The sequence below is a fragment of the Xiphophorus couchianus genome, chromosome 11 (assembly GCF_001444195.1).
Source record: "Xiphophorus couchianus chromosome 11, X_couchianus-1.0, whole genome shotgun sequence".
NCBI lineage: Eukaryota > Metazoa > Chordata > Actinopteri > Cyprinodontiformes > Poeciliidae > Xiphophorus > Xiphophorus couchianus.
Genome location: NC_040238.1, coordinates 4,409,366 through 4,423,944, shown reverse-complemented (window position 1 = coordinate 4,423,944; position 14,579 = coordinate 4,409,366). Strand labels below are relative to the sequence as shown.

Here is a 14,579-nt window from a genome sequence, read left to right as displayed (position 1 = left end):
ATGTCCCACCGGGAGGAGGCCCCGGGGAAGACCCAGGACACGCTGGAGGGACTATGTCTCTCGGCGGCCTGGGAACGCCTTGGGGTTCCCCCGGAGGAGCTGGAAGAAGTGGCCGGGGAGAGGGAAGTCTGGGCCTCCCTTCTGAAGCTGCTACCCCTGCGACCCGACCCCGGATAAAGCGGAAGAAGATGGATGGATGGATGGATGGATGGACTTATTGTGTTTTTATGACCACCAGTTCTAGAACTACAGTGTATGACGTTCATCAGTTAAATGGTTGCCAAAGAAGAGTTTATGTACTCAGGAAACTTTTGGTTTCAATGTACAAAGCTCATACTATGACTTCAATAAAGTAACACCTTTCTCTAGCTGTTGGTACGTTTGGTGTGGCTCAACTGTCATTTAAATAAATATACACAAAAAGACCAAAAACCCACAAAGATTTCTCCAAAGTTAGATTTAGGACTGAAAAAATTATGGTTGTGGTATGGTATAAAAATATTCCTAATTGTAAAACAGAATTATCTACGAATGGTTCCTTTTTATGCGAGGTATTTTATTATTGTGGGTTGAGAAGATTCAGATACTTTAAAGTGTGGTTTGATTGAAGTGTGAGCTTTTCTCTTCACACGCTGCAACAAACAGAAAGCCGAGGTGACCAAAAGCACCTGCGGTTTTTTTAAACCGTCACTCTCTCGCTCGGTTTAAATTTGTTTCTGTTCCTGTGAGAACATTCAGAGATGCTGTCAGTCAGAGACACAGGAAACATGAAACCTGGTGAAGTTAATCATGTAAAAGTCTCTCATCTCTCTGCACATAGTTTGGAAAACAAATATTTTTTTCATTTATTTAAGAGCACAATTTGCATCACATTAAAAACCTTTAACATTAAAATTGTGTTCCAAAAAATCTATAAATATCTGGTGTTTTGATAAATTTTTTAATGAAAACCTTTTTGATGTCAGAGTCGCAGCATCAAAGTCAGTGACAAACTGAATAAATTGCTGAAGAAGTTTCTGTTGCAGTCTGCACTGGACCTCCTAGAGCTATGAGTGAAAAGATGAAGATGCTTGACAAGTTAAAAAACATCTTTTCATCTTCAATAAAATATACCAAATAACCAGCAGTGTCTTCAGCTCGATGCAGCTGCAGCTCTGCGGTTAAAGCAGCAGAGCAGGTCCTTCCTGCCCGCTGCGCTGCAGCCTGGCACAATAAAAACTCATTTATGTAACAAAGAGTTTTTAGTATTTTGGGAAAGTTTTCTTTACAATGAAGTGGTTCATATTGGAATTATTTTGAATATAAAATATTTTTTCTCTGATGTAAGTCATTATTTCACTTTAATCACAAGCAGGGGTCCAGTTCAGGACTCAGGATGTGCTTAACATAGGTCACTCCATAAATACTTTGTATCTACAGTAGAATGACTCACAGATGAACATTTTATTAAAGGTGCTTGTAAAAGTAACTAAATTAAAATAGGTTTCTGTGGCTTTCTGCCTAATATTCTCCTGCTTGCCTTATGAACTCTCCTCATTTTTACTCGGAGAAAGATGTGATAGCATCATTAGCAACAATACTCAAAAGTGATGGTGTATAAGCAATCCTTTATTAGTACTTAAAACAATCCACACACCATGACATCTCCACTACCAGCATGTACCGCACAAGCAAGCAGTGATCCACGTTTTCAAGATGCTTTTACCAAGTTTTGACCCAACCATGTGAAAGTTGCAGCTGAAATGAGACAAGGACAGACTTGTCTGTTGGCTGTTATTGTGAAATCATCATGTGTCTTGTTACCTTGGCTTCCTGTTAGCTTACATGAGCTGCACCATGTGTGACCACAACCTGGTGATTTTATCTGTTTGATTTTAATAGAACTGCTGCCATGTTTCATGAAATGCTATGTTTCAGATCTGAAGAAGCTTTCCCCCCTTAAGCTGTAATGAAACAGTCCAATCCTTTTCTCAGGGTATGAAATATTAACCACCACCTCTGCGTTTCAGTCATCTTGTGTGATCTTTGAAAAAAAAAAAGCTTCAAATGGAAACTTTCCTGTCTGAGTACAGACCTGATGTTTTCCACCATCTTTGTACTTACATTTTTCTCTGTGGGCTTTCTGTGTCCTGCATGTTTATGAGTGAGCACCTCCAGTACCAAAAACCATTAATGCATGATGAATTTACGGTTTTGAACTGGGCAGATAGATATGCAACCACTCATTAAAACCTAAACTGATTACCTGAATAAAATGTATTTGAAAAGGCACAAGTTTGCACTCTTGTTGGGAAAAGTCTGCTTACTTTTGAGCCATTCACTGTCATTGTCAGGAGTGGTTTTGATAGATTAAATGAACTTACATGATTTATAGCACATAACAGATGACTTATGGTGAAGAGGAAGTTATTCAGCTAACTGCTGAGGTGGTGAACTGAATAACCTGACAGAGTGAGGACTCACAAAATAAGTCTGCTTGGAGAAGGATGAAGGTTTTGAAGACATTTTCCAGCACAAGTTAGAGCTGACCTGAATGAAACTAGTGCACTGATTCCTGCTCATGTGTCTGACCTGGATAACAGGATGGATTATTTACATTTTAAGGGTAAAATGTAAAACTTCAGGAGAGTCCACTCCTTCAGGAAGACATAATTTTTCAATAGCTAAGAGTCCAGATCTTCTGTATGACGCAAATAGTGTAGGACATAGGTCTGGATTTTACCAGACCAGGTATGGTATCTCCATATTCTGTGATAAATGTATAAGATTGTACTTTGTAGCAAAAAGCAACCTGCTGCAAAACCCAGTTTTCTGACAGCATGGTACAGATCTGTGCTACACAGCAACATGGATGGAGAAACTTGTTGGCCAAAAATCAGTTTGATCACTTGGGAAAATCTATTTACTGCTTAAATTTTTAGAGATGTTTATTGTACTTGTGACAGTGCAATGACAATAAAGTTTAATTCTACAGTATTCTATTCTATTCTATTTCCTATATCTGAAGGAAGACGAATCCATATCCTATTGACTTGAAAAATACTATGAATGAATGAAGTGATGTAACAACTTGCAAAGGGCTATTTTGGTCATTCTTCATTAGACATGTTGTTTTATGTTTTTGTCTAATGTGGACATTTTGTGCCCTGCGACAGACTGGCGACCTGTCCAGGGTGTACCCCGCCTCCCGCCTGGAACGTAGCTGGAGATAGGCACCAGCAACCCTCCCGACCCCATTAGGGACAAGGGTGCACAGAAAATGGATGGATGGATGGATGGGTGGACATTTTGTGATATAAAATATGTTCACCTTTGCTCTGCAGAAGTTAAATACTATTTCTGTGTTGTGTTTCACATTTTTCTGAAAGTGTATATTGAACAACATAACATAAAGCTATACATGATTTTAGCTTTTAACTCATTCTCTGACTGCAACCAAAAAGAAAGCTAAACTGTAACTTAGAGCTGCATGCAACACCATAAGGCGTTACTGCTTCCTTGACTCAGAACGCTCAACTTAAAGGGAAGGAGAACATAAAGCCGACCATCTGTCTGCAGGTCCATCTCAACCACAACTGTCAGCATCAAATCCCGTGAGGCTGGTAAGCATTTAATAAAAAAATTAGGATCTGTGTAAATGAAACTCAGACAAATTACAGAATTTGAATAGATCTCCCAGAACTTTATTCTGCTAAATATTTAAAATCAATAATCGAATTGCCGGGTTTTCTTTGTCAAATTACAGAAGCCTAATCTTCATTTGACCTTTAGGCTCTGATTAAATTTTATGCTCATATTTAGAGAATTTCTTCAGAATGATGATGTTTGATGACTTTCAAATATTTATGTGTTTTCACAGGAACAATGATAACTGTCTTCATTATTTTTGCTGCTTTTGTTGCAGCTGCTCTGGCAAAAGGTATTCTTCAGTTCTTAACTATATTGTAAGCTTAAAGAATAGAATAGAATAGAATAGAATTAAACTTTATTGTCATTGCACTGTCACAAGTACAAGCAACGAGATGTAGTTTGCATCTATCCAGAAGTGCTCTACGAGATATAAATATTTATTTACAGATGTACAAGACTATGTATGTATGGATCATTTGGTAATTGATTTTTTTTTAGTTAAAATGATTCTTGGATAAAGGATAAAAACGTTTAATGGTGCATGTTCATATGGATTTATGCTCCACAGTTTGTTTCTCTAATTTAACCACTTGTATACTAATATTTTCTATAAATTAGAATTATAATGGAAAGTCTATTTATTTCAGCAACTCGGTAAAATAATTAAAACACTTATGGATTAGTTATTCACAGGATGATATTTTCTGAGTCCTATTTCTATTGATTAAGTTACAGCTAATGAAAATGTGAGATATATGATTAGAAAAATTGGGAAAGACATTTTAAATGAGGGTTACTGAAAAGTATGTTTAATATTTGCTTTAACATAATTATTTTCAAAAGTACTTCAATCTGACTAATGATGTTCAATGACTGAATTTGACTCCTTTACATGAAGCTTTTCTTTGTTTCTTGTAGAATCTATTGAGTGCAAATTTTATGACTCCACTGGAACTCAGCATTGTCATGGAGCAGAAGGACAGCAACTTCATTTTCACCTTTCAAAGACAAAAATAATTGATTTTAGATTGACAAAAAATGGCGAGTACATATTATTAATAATATACAGTAATGGGAAAGTGAACCTCAAGGGGCAATATGTCAGTCAGTTTGAGGAAATCCGACCTGGAACATTCAGTCTGGGAAACGCCATGAAGGAACATTCTGGAGTTTACCGCCTGGAGGAATACGATGCTGCAGGACAAGAGATGAGAAATGTTCAGGTGCACGTAAAAATACAAAGTAGGTTAATCATGATTATTCTGAAATAAAGAAAGAAATGTTGTGCGTACATCTTGTATTTTGGTGATTAATGTGATGTACAATAACAATTTGCTCAAGAATATAGCTTTTATCCATTTTACAACAAAATATACATTCTAGTTGATTTTAGATTTTTTGAATTAAATTTCTACCATATTAGCCCATTTTATTTTTGCTTAATTTTATTATAACTTCCCTTTTTTGTTCTCAAAAACAAAAAAAAACAACCTTGGATACATAATTTATTAGTGCAGAGTTTTATATAGAATTAAGAGAGCCTTTAAAACCTGAGCCGTGGTTCCAAGACAGACTGCACTTACACATCTGTTCAATAAACAGAGTTAAAATGTATAAACCTAAAAAAAATACAAGATTAACAAAAGAGAACATTGATAATTCAAAAAACAATATGTATTAGGCTAATATTAATTTAGAAAAATTTAATATACAGGTTGTATAATCAAAGAAATGTTATATTATAGAAATAATCTAAATTTCAATGTTACATAGCTAAAGAAAATTATAAAAAATCATTTCCGAATTATTCAACCTTGTTTGTTCTTCATGACTTTACGTTGCATTTGCAGAGCCAGTGTCGAAGCCAGCAGTGTCTCAAAAATGTTTTTCACCCGATCAGAGGACAGTCACATGTTCTTCTTATGGAGATGAAGTGGAGTTCCTTCTGACTTTAGATGGTCACTCACTTATACAAAGCAGAGGGATCATCGACAACTGCACTGATGAAAAATTTAATGTCACAAAGGTTTGCATCAGTATATATGGCCAGCTGACAGGAGGCCTCAGGTGTCAAGTTTGGAACAAGGTCAGCAGAGAGAATTCAGGAATTCACTTAACAGCATGCAAAGGTAAAAAGATGTTCCTTTCCGTGTTTTTATTAATATCTTTTAAATCTGTTTAAACTTTCCATTTTCTATCACGTAACATTGAAGATGTTAGCATCAGATTTTACAATTATTTTTTTTTTTTTATCATCAAACATGCTGTGCTGTCTTGTCTTATTACAAAAAAAATCTGTACAAAGAAGAAAATGCAGACAGTACAAAGGGGAAAAAAATCCTTACCAGCTTCTTTAAAACTTGAAAATTGGCATCAGTACATTTACTGTTGATCTAATATTATTTTTCTTGTCTTGTTCAGGTTCTGGGAGCTTTATTGTACCAGTGTTAGCTGCTGCCACAGCTGTTCTTTTGGTGGTTTTGGGTTTCATTGTAATTAAGTTTAGTAAAAAACGACAACCAATGTCACAAAATGGAGGTAAATAAAATATTTTAAAACGTATATAAAAATTGTTGCTCTACTTAACATCTATTTAATATCAATTACAATTTTTATGTTTACTTTTTTCAGGTCATGCAGAAGAGGAAATTATCTATGCAGATGTTAAAGTGAAAAACGATACAAGAACTGAATCAAACATCCGAGGCAAAGCAAAATGACAGACACAGTACCAACGTCCTGCTAGTCGAAGCTGCATAAACTCTTGCTATAAGCTTAGAACATGTATTTTGTTTTGGAGTTCTTACACAGTGAACAATTTGATATTATTAACTTACACATTTTTTGTTTTTTAAAAATTATATATTTTCTGTGTAAACATATTTTTGCTTGATTATTTCAAATCCAGATTTGCAACATGGAGCACTGTAAAACAAATGTTATTTGACTTGTATATATTTCTTTATTTGAAATAAGATTCTGAAAAATTTCTTCTTTTTTGAATTGACACTTTGTGATTTATGCACATAAAAGACAAAATCAAGTCATTACTGGAAATTATAGATAGATTTTCCTGGCTCAATTCTACTACATACATTCTTACTGAAAGTCGTTATTGTAGTGAGGGTGCTGCAGCTCCCCCTTGTGGATGTCAAATGACGGACATGTTGAAAATATACAAAGAATAATTACAAAATAAAACTTAAATAACTAGTTTCCCAGAAATTTGATCACTCTCTGTAAATAATTTTGCTTGTTCTTATTTTGCATGCATTTTTCAGCTTGCAAGCAAAAAATAAATAAAAATATTATCAGTAGTTGCAAAAATGTATTTCAAACCTCCTGCTCCTCTGAGCTGGTTTACTCTATTCACTCTATGCACCACAGTCTGGTTCAGAAATAGAAGTTCATTCATTAACATGATGTCATCAGTCCGGCAGCCATAGAGAGAAGAGGTCAAATCAACTGCAATTGAATCAGTTTTTTTAAGTGTTATGTTACAGTGCTGCATCTCTCTTGCTCATTGTAAATTTGATTAAAGACAGTTGAAAGTTTTGCATGGCTTTGTAGAGCAGCCTGCATGTAAATCCAAACATATTTGTGTTCCTCATTCTGGGGGTTCCTAAAGCTTCTCCAGGTCAGATGGGATACATACTGTAGTCTCTCCAGCAAGTTCTGGGTCTTCGCTGAGTTCGTCTTCTAGACTTAGACTTAGACTGACTTTATTGTCATTTTGCATGCACAGGGTGTATACAGAACGAAATTTCGTTGCATACGGCTCAGAACAATGTTTGAGGTTCCAATGTTATGAGGTTACTCCAGAATAAAGAAGACATGTGAACATGTCTTCTAGTGAGACATGTTCACAAGAGCTCCAGATGGAGACACTCAGGGTTCATCCTGATCAGATGCCTGAACCACATCAATGGTCCCCTTTCAATGTGGAGAAGCAGAAGCTCTACTGGACTTTTCCCTGGATGATGTAGCTCCTCAACGTACCTCTAAGGCTGAGTGCAGCCACTCTCCAGAGGAAACTCTTTTTATCCATTTGTATCTGGGTCTCATTCTTTTGGTTACAATCCATGGCTTATGGCCATAGGTGAAGGTAAAAATGTGGATGAATTAGTAAATCGGGAGGTTTGCTTTTTGGCTCAGCTCTTTCTTTACTGCAATAAACAGGAATAGCACAGACGTTACTGCAGAAGAAGTCCCAATCCATCTGCTCATCTCCCGTTCCATCCTACCATCACTTGTAAACAAGACACAAGTAAACAAGCTTGGAGCTCCTGGCTACCAATCAATATTGGTATATTTTGGTATTTAGCCAAAGAAACTTGACTGTTCACACTGCTGACATACAAAGAACAAATGCTTAGTTAAAATGTTAAGGTAATTTTATTTATATAGCACATTTTCATCAACAAGGCAATACAAAGTGTTTTACAGGAATTAAAAGGAAATACAAACAAAATAACAAACCAAAAGAAAGAGCAAAAGAAGAAAAAGCTAACAATGTTGATCCAAAGTAAATAAACTTGATATTCCTATGCTGGGTTGGTAGGTAAGTAGAAGTTAGTCTCCTCTGGTCTAATTCCTTTTCTGGTTTGGAAGAACAGGAGTCTAAAAAGTAGTTGCTAAGGAAGTTTTTCTGGGTTCCAAGTTCTAATCTCTGTTCTGGGTTGCTATACAAGTGTGGGGTGTGTGTGTGTGTGGGTGTGTGTGTGTGAGTGAGTGAGTGAGTGAGTGAGTGAGTGAGTGAGTGAGTGAGTGAGTGAGTGAGTGAGTGAGTGAGTGAGTGAGTGAGTGAGTAAGTAAGTAAGTAAGTAAGTAAGTATCCTCTGGTCTAATTCCTTTTCTGATTTGGAAGTAATAGTCATTGTTCTTTTATAAGGATAACACAAACAATTTCCCAGGGTGTCATTAATATAAGGTTTCACCATCAGATAAAACAATTAATATAAAAGAGAATAAATGCAAAAAAATGCATTTTTTTGGCCACTTGCCCTTTGTGAGAGTGGCACTCTCGCCCACTCTCACAAAGGGCGAGAGTGGGTTTCCTCTCGCTCTTTGTGTTCGGGGATGTTAAACTTAAATTAGACTAATTTTGTGGAGGTGTGAGTCTTTAAGTTGGACTACTAAATCTTACCATCATAACATTTTGATTTCATTTTTACAAAAATCTTTATTTTAAAGGCGGTATTGTCCCAGGGAGGCATTCATGCAAGAACCACAACTTGCTTTGCCTCATCTTTAATAAGGCTGAAATGTCAAATCTAATCCAGTTAATCTTCATTTTGAGTGGAGTAATATCAAGGCAGGAACAGCTTTATGAAATGAAGGGAAGTAAACATTTAAGATCTATTAAAATATGCTAATCTGTCATATCTGTGTTGGTGAGATGGGTTTGTCACAAGCTTTAGTATCTCTTTATTTATTTAGTAATCTGCTAACTCTGCTGGTTACTGTGTTGAAAGGATGACAACTGTATAAATGTTTAGGCCTTTGTTTCACTTTTCAGACTCTGGTATCAAAATGTTTTTTCTGTAGTGCCTAAAGCTGTTACTGCAGTATGGGTCAATATCTTTCTCTCATCTAAAATTAAACCCTCATGTCTGCTACTGACGCAGGAAGCTGAGAAACAGAAAATGCCACTGTGGTTTTAGCTCACTCCATCGTACCACATCTTTACGTTTAGCTGACTCTTCTGCTAAGTTTTTCCTGACATCTTTAAACATTTGGTCATTGGATTTAGAGAAAAAGTCTGCAGTGTTATTCTTTTAATATATCTTAAGAGTGTCACTGGCATTATAAAACCACTTACGTGATTTAAAAAGATGAACTACTGAGTATTATAAAAAGTTTTTCTGTACACAGAATGAAAACAGAGTCGTTTATCTGTTCAAATCACGTAAGTGGTTTTATCGAGTCAGCGATACTTTAAGAAAATCAATTCATATTACTAGGGAGGGAGTGAAGATTTGTGTTAAAATATAAATGGAAAGTTTTCACAACCGAAACATACTGTGCAGTGCATCTTGGGAAACATTAACAGATATGTCAACACACAAAAGTACAACAACCTTTTGTTGTATTAAACTATTGTCTAGTTAAAACTGCAGTATGTAACTTTTTTGAAACCATGGACTTTCAATTATTTTTGAAAGGCATTTAATTATTTGTAGATCTGTTAATGAACAGTTTCCATGTTTATACTTGAAATGAAAGGCTTCATGTTCCAGAGGTGACACTTGTCCATTCCTTCTTCGCTCTGGTCAGCAGCATCCTAACCGTCCCTCTTTCTGGCATCCCGAGTTACTCTGACATCTGAGCAGTGATGGCATAGTTACTTTGAAAGAGTAACTCTAATCGGATTACTCCTTGAAAAAGTTGCAGGTTATTTTATAATGGTAACATCAACAATGTATTTCCACTTATAAGGTTGGGCTGTATGGCAGATTATTTAATGGTGTAATAGTAAAAAAAAAACCCCAAAAAACTAGTAGTTTTTGCGTGTTTTTGTGTGTTCCACTATTGTCTAGAAAACTATAAATAATTTTAGAGCGGCCCCCTTCCTGCCCCTGCTTCAGGTTGTGTTACGGCCCTGTATTTGCTGCCAGAGCGCAGCGCTCCTCCTGCGGCTCCACCACTCAGATGGCTGCTGCACAGATTTGTGACACTTATCTTAATATTAATTATTATTATAATGGTGTTTAGTTGCGAAACTTTACGGACACGTTCATTCATGGCTTTTTTTCACGTTTATTGCGCTGTTCATATTAGTCTCGATGTTTGCAGTTTGTTGTAGCGCAGCGCGAAGCTGGACGTCATTTACAGCAAATATATTAACTTGACATTAATAAAGACACATGGGGACGGATCATCCGGGAAATGATGGACCTAGAAGGCCTGACTAAAACTATCTGGATGTCGAGACAAATTCTGGGGCTGCTTATGTGTCTCTGCTTATTTCCAAGCCAAATGAGCAACTTCACGTTCAAAACTGAACCCAAAAGACCGCAACCCGCGACTCATTAAATTTGCAATCGACTTCAGCAAATACAAGCCCAAGCCCTACTTATAATAATAGGACTTGGAAACTCAAAAATCTTCCTGTTTTTTAGGCAAAAAAAAGCGCATCTCTCTCCTCCCTCCATTGTTCACATTTCTTTCGCGGTGATCAGCTGCTGCAGAGGAGCTGAGATCACTCCTCAGATGTGTAGAGGAAATAACATTAAACTCAAAAAGAAAATAGTAACGCACAGTGATTTGGGTAAGTAACTTTACTGATTACTAGATTTGAAAGAGTAAAGCGTCAGATTACTCGTTACTGAAAAAAATGGTCCGATGTTGCGTTAATAAGTAACGCGTTGCTGACATCACTGCATCGGAGTAAACTATTTCCTCCTCAGCATCACCTGAAGAAGCAAAAATAGACACAAAATAAGGAATGAGGCCCAAGTTTAATATCGATTTAAGATATTAACGTTATTCAATAAAACTGTCAGTTCATGTCCATTACTATTAATGCTCTTCAGGATAAAAAAATTTCAGTGACATTATTTTCTCACCTTCTCTGATAGCTGTGGAGCTTCTTCTTATTTTTACTTTCAATAGTTTGATACCAAGAAACAAAACCAAAAGAAGAAGTAGAACAGTTGCACTTGCTAAGACGATCACAGCTAGAAAATATGACTCTAGAATAAAAACAGACATTAAGTCATGAGAGATATTTATGTACCATGAAGACTTTTTTATATGGAAATGGAAGAATAAATTATGCAGAACATTTTATTTGGAAGAATTGCACAATTTGTGAAAAGAATTAAAGGGGAATCATTATATATACATAATCGTCAATTTCTTTGACTTTGTAATTTAACTCCTTGTAATTGGGCCTCTTCTAATTTTTCTAAATCTTCATCTTCAGGAAGTCTTCACAACATGACCCCTCTGTTAACCCTTTCACAAGGTTTTTTACCAGTGTTGCTATGAAAAGTAAATGAGCTCAGTAGTTCAGCTAGGTGTTTGCTAAGTCTGAAGGAGCTGAGTGGGAGAGTCGGTTAAAGGTCTGCTCTGTGAGACAAAAGCTCTGAATTTTGGAAACTGCAGATGTGAGGAGGAGCTGCACCTGGAAGGCGGGGCTAGGTCCATTTAGGTGTGTTGAAGCTGAATGGTTCAACACATTCAGCTAAAAGGATTTCACAAGCATGCATGAAAGAATCAAATCAACACTACGGGTTTTTTTTGTTTGATTAGTTGATTTTACATAACACTGCCCCTTTAAAGAAAATGGAAACAAAATGGAAAATAATCAAACTAAATATAAGAATAATAAGAATTACCTTCACAACGTGAAAGATGGACAATGATCTGTTTACTGCTGATTTTGTTCTGAACTTTACACTCCAGGTTTCCTTCCAGTTGACCATTTAAACTGATGGTGACACTTCTATTATATCCACTAGCAGGTTTAGTGTGTAGTAACAGATTATTTTCCAGAGAAAAAGAGAACTGTGTGTCGTCTCCCTCTGCTGAGCAGCTGACTGTCCTCTGCTCTGGTGACAAACATTTCTGAAATATGGCAGGTTGTGAAACTGGAGCTGAAAGACAAACACAGTTAAAAGTTTGTTTTTCTGTGCATCATTTCAGAAAAATAACTGTTCTCTCACATTATTTAACAAATACAATTATGATTTTTACAAAATGCAGTTAAATTTATCTTTAAAGACAAAATAAGTTAAATACACAGCATAAAACTATGAATAATGTTCCCACCTGTAATCTGGAGACTGATGTTGATTTTCTTGATGCTTTTACCATCATTACCATATAGATCCATCTGATAAACTCCAGATTCATTTATTATGATGTGACCACACTTCACTGCTCCATTCATGACGAATTTGCAGGATTTAATGTACTTGAAAGTTGTTTTCTTACATGTGTTGTTTCCACATCTGAAAAGTACTTTATTAGTTTTCATTAACGTAATCTTTGCAGTTTGAATTGGAAGGTAAAATATCAGAGGTTCTCCAGGTGCTACATAACACTGACATTCTTTATCACATTGAGTTATGTTGCATTCTGATATCCCTAAGAGAAATTAAAAACAAGCAAATCATAAGTTTACAAGATAATAGAAAAACATTGAAATGTCTATTGTTTATTTGAAATGCAAACATCCATAACAATGGCAAGTAACGGGCAACATTTTTAAATATATGATATATAAATGTAGCTTTTGCTAAGTTTTATTAAATGACAATTTCAGTAGGATTACAAAATATGAAAACTGAAGTAAATTTCATTTAAAATCTTGGATTTAACAATTACAAATGATCTGATTTATTAACTTAAAATGTTATTAATTGAGTTAAATGTACCTGGTGCCAAGATCACTGGGACCAGAAATGGCATAATCATGTAGATGAAAATCATCGTCTGTGAAGACAATAAAAATCATGATCAAATAGTTATACATAACAGATTTTGTTATCCAAACACAAAACACTGACATTTAAACAGATTAGTTTGTTACCATATTAGTTCAGGTAGAATTATGAACATTATTTGTATTCTTTAAAATGCCAGACTAGAGACATGCTTATAAAATCCTTTTACATATATTTTTAAACTCAAATTCAGACGTTTTCATGGACTATAATATGGCTAAACAATTTGATAAAGCTAATATGATGTCATGACTTTAGAAACTTCTAACAACATTTTGGATCAATGGATGTATTTGTATTTCTAACATGTCATCCTTGAGTGATTTCATGGAGAAATCTCGTGAAATTAGATACGAGGTAAATCATCCTGTAGCTTCTGATGAAACATTCTAACATTTACACAATACACACATTAACAAATACTGTAAGTTTCTGTTCAAAATGTTTTTGTTGGGGGAAAAACAAAAGAGATTTGGAAATATGAGTTTATTCTGCCCAAATGTTATGTTAAAGTTTTTTTGTTTTTAATTCTTGCACCTGCACATAATTTCATATTTTGTTTGTATGATTATCTCATGTCCACAAATTAAATATAATTAAAATGTTCTACTCAAGCATTATAAATGACTACATTTTGTTTCTATTTGTATCAAAATATATTGAATTATTACTCTTTTAACTTCAGCACAGTTTTTAGCAAATTGACCCACATCTGGTTTGAGTGAAGATGAACTAAAACTTTCACTTCTTTTTTAATCAATCTCTCATTTTACAGTGTAATCTCTAACAAAAGGCTCATATCACGCTGTAAAACACTGCCTCCAAAACAAAAGCCAAAATATTTAAGTGTCGTTTGGTTTGACGTTTGGTTTGACATTCAACTTGGTCACATCTGGATAACCATTATAATCTTAGTAAATAGTTTAATCAATGTTTCAACCAGGCTGCTTATAAAATATATGCCCTTTGGAAAATAAAAGTAATGCCCTCAACAAGATATATGGTTGGGTTACAACGGTTACATTGCCTGTAGATTTTAATAAAATGTGAAATTCACCAGAGTAGAAATTATTTTTTTCAGACTTACATGCAATAGAAGATCGTCGTCTGTGAAGAGGTTGGTTAGTTTTTCACTCACTGCAGGGAGGTTTAGCAGAAACCTTTATCTGTGATCTGCAGGGAAGTGAAAAAGCTGCTCAGTAAACGACTGAGTGGCTACATCTTCTCTCATTGGACAGAGCCGAACAATTGTCAGTTTCTAGTTTAATATTTATATCAAAATATTGTGCATTTTGTTAACTTTTTGTGTGAGGATTACAGCAACATCAACATTTGTTTGAAAAATAAATGTAATGCTTTTCTGTTATGGACATTTAGTGAAAGGTAATCACAATACATAGCCATTAACCTACTTTACATAAAAACGCTCTACACTAAGACTGTTTACTTCAGAGAATGTTCCAGAAACAACTGTCATGAATTGGAGGTTTGGTGGTG

The 14,579-nt window shown here is 35.3% G+C and overlaps 2 protein-coding genes across 2 annotated transcripts; one reads left to right on the top strand and one right to left on the bottom strand.

Annotated features, from left to right (window-relative positions):
• The first annotated feature begins 3,527 nt into the window (after positions 1 to 3,527).
• LOC114153388 (uncharacterized) lies at positions 3,528 to 6,947 on the top strand. The gene is made up of 6 exons (XM_028031920.1): positions 3,528 to 3,602; positions 3,860 to 3,919; positions 4,549 to 4,872; positions 5,481 to 5,759; positions 6,052 to 6,168; positions 6,262 to 6,947. Exons 2-6 carry the CDS (start codon positions 3,865 to 3,867, stop codon positions 6,348 to 6,350), a joined length of 864 nt encoding a protein of 287 aa, XP_027887721.1. The 5' UTR covers positions 3,528 to 3,602; positions 3,860 to 3,864; the 3' UTR covers positions 6,351 to 6,947.
• Positions 6,948 to 10,892: 3,945 nt separating this feature from the next.
• On the bottom strand, positions 10,893 to 14,274 carry LOC114153099 (T-cell surface antigen CD2-like). Its single transcript, XM_028031414.1, has 6 exons — positions 14,170 to 14,274; positions 13,014 to 13,071; positions 12,406 to 12,723; positions 11,973 to 12,230; positions 11,199 to 11,324; positions 10,893 to 11,045 (listed from the first exon to the last, which is right to left on the bottom strand). Exons 2-6 carry the CDS (start codon positions 13,066 to 13,068, stop codon positions 10,948 to 10,950), a joined length of 855 nt encoding a protein of 284 aa, XP_027887215.1. The 5' UTR covers positions 13,069 to 13,071; positions 14,170 to 14,274; the 3' UTR covers positions 10,893 to 10,947.
• Between the last annotated feature and the right edge of the window lie 305 nt (positions 14,275 to 14,579).

Excerpts from the sequence above, each read along its gene's own strand:
- LOC114153099 (XM_028031414.1), bottom strand. The coding sequence starts at position 13,068 with ATGATTTTCATCTACATGATTATGCCATTTCTGGTCCCAGTGATCTTG. Across the intron at positions 12,231-12,405 it reads CATCAGTCTCCAGATTACAG|CTCCAGTTTCACAACCTGCC; the intron begins GTGGGAACATTA and ends TTTGTCTTTCAG. Across the intron at positions 11,046-11,198 it reads CTCCACAGCTATCAGAGAAG|GTGATGCTGAGGAGGAAATA; the intron begins GTGAGAAAATAA and ends TTGCTTCTTCAG.
- LOC114153388 (XM_028031920.1), top strand. The coding sequence starts at position 3,865 with ATGATAACTGTCTTCATTATTTTTGCTGCTTTTGTTGCAGCTGCTCTG. Across the intron at positions 4,873-5,480 it reads GGTGCACGTAAAAATACAAA|AGCCAGTGTCGAAGCCAGCA; the intron begins GTAGGTTAATCA and ends TTGCATTTGCAG. Across the intron at positions 6,169-6,261 it reads ACCAATGTCACAAAATGGAG|GTCATGCAGAAGAGGAAATT; the intron begins GTAAATAAAATA and ends TACTTTTTTCAG.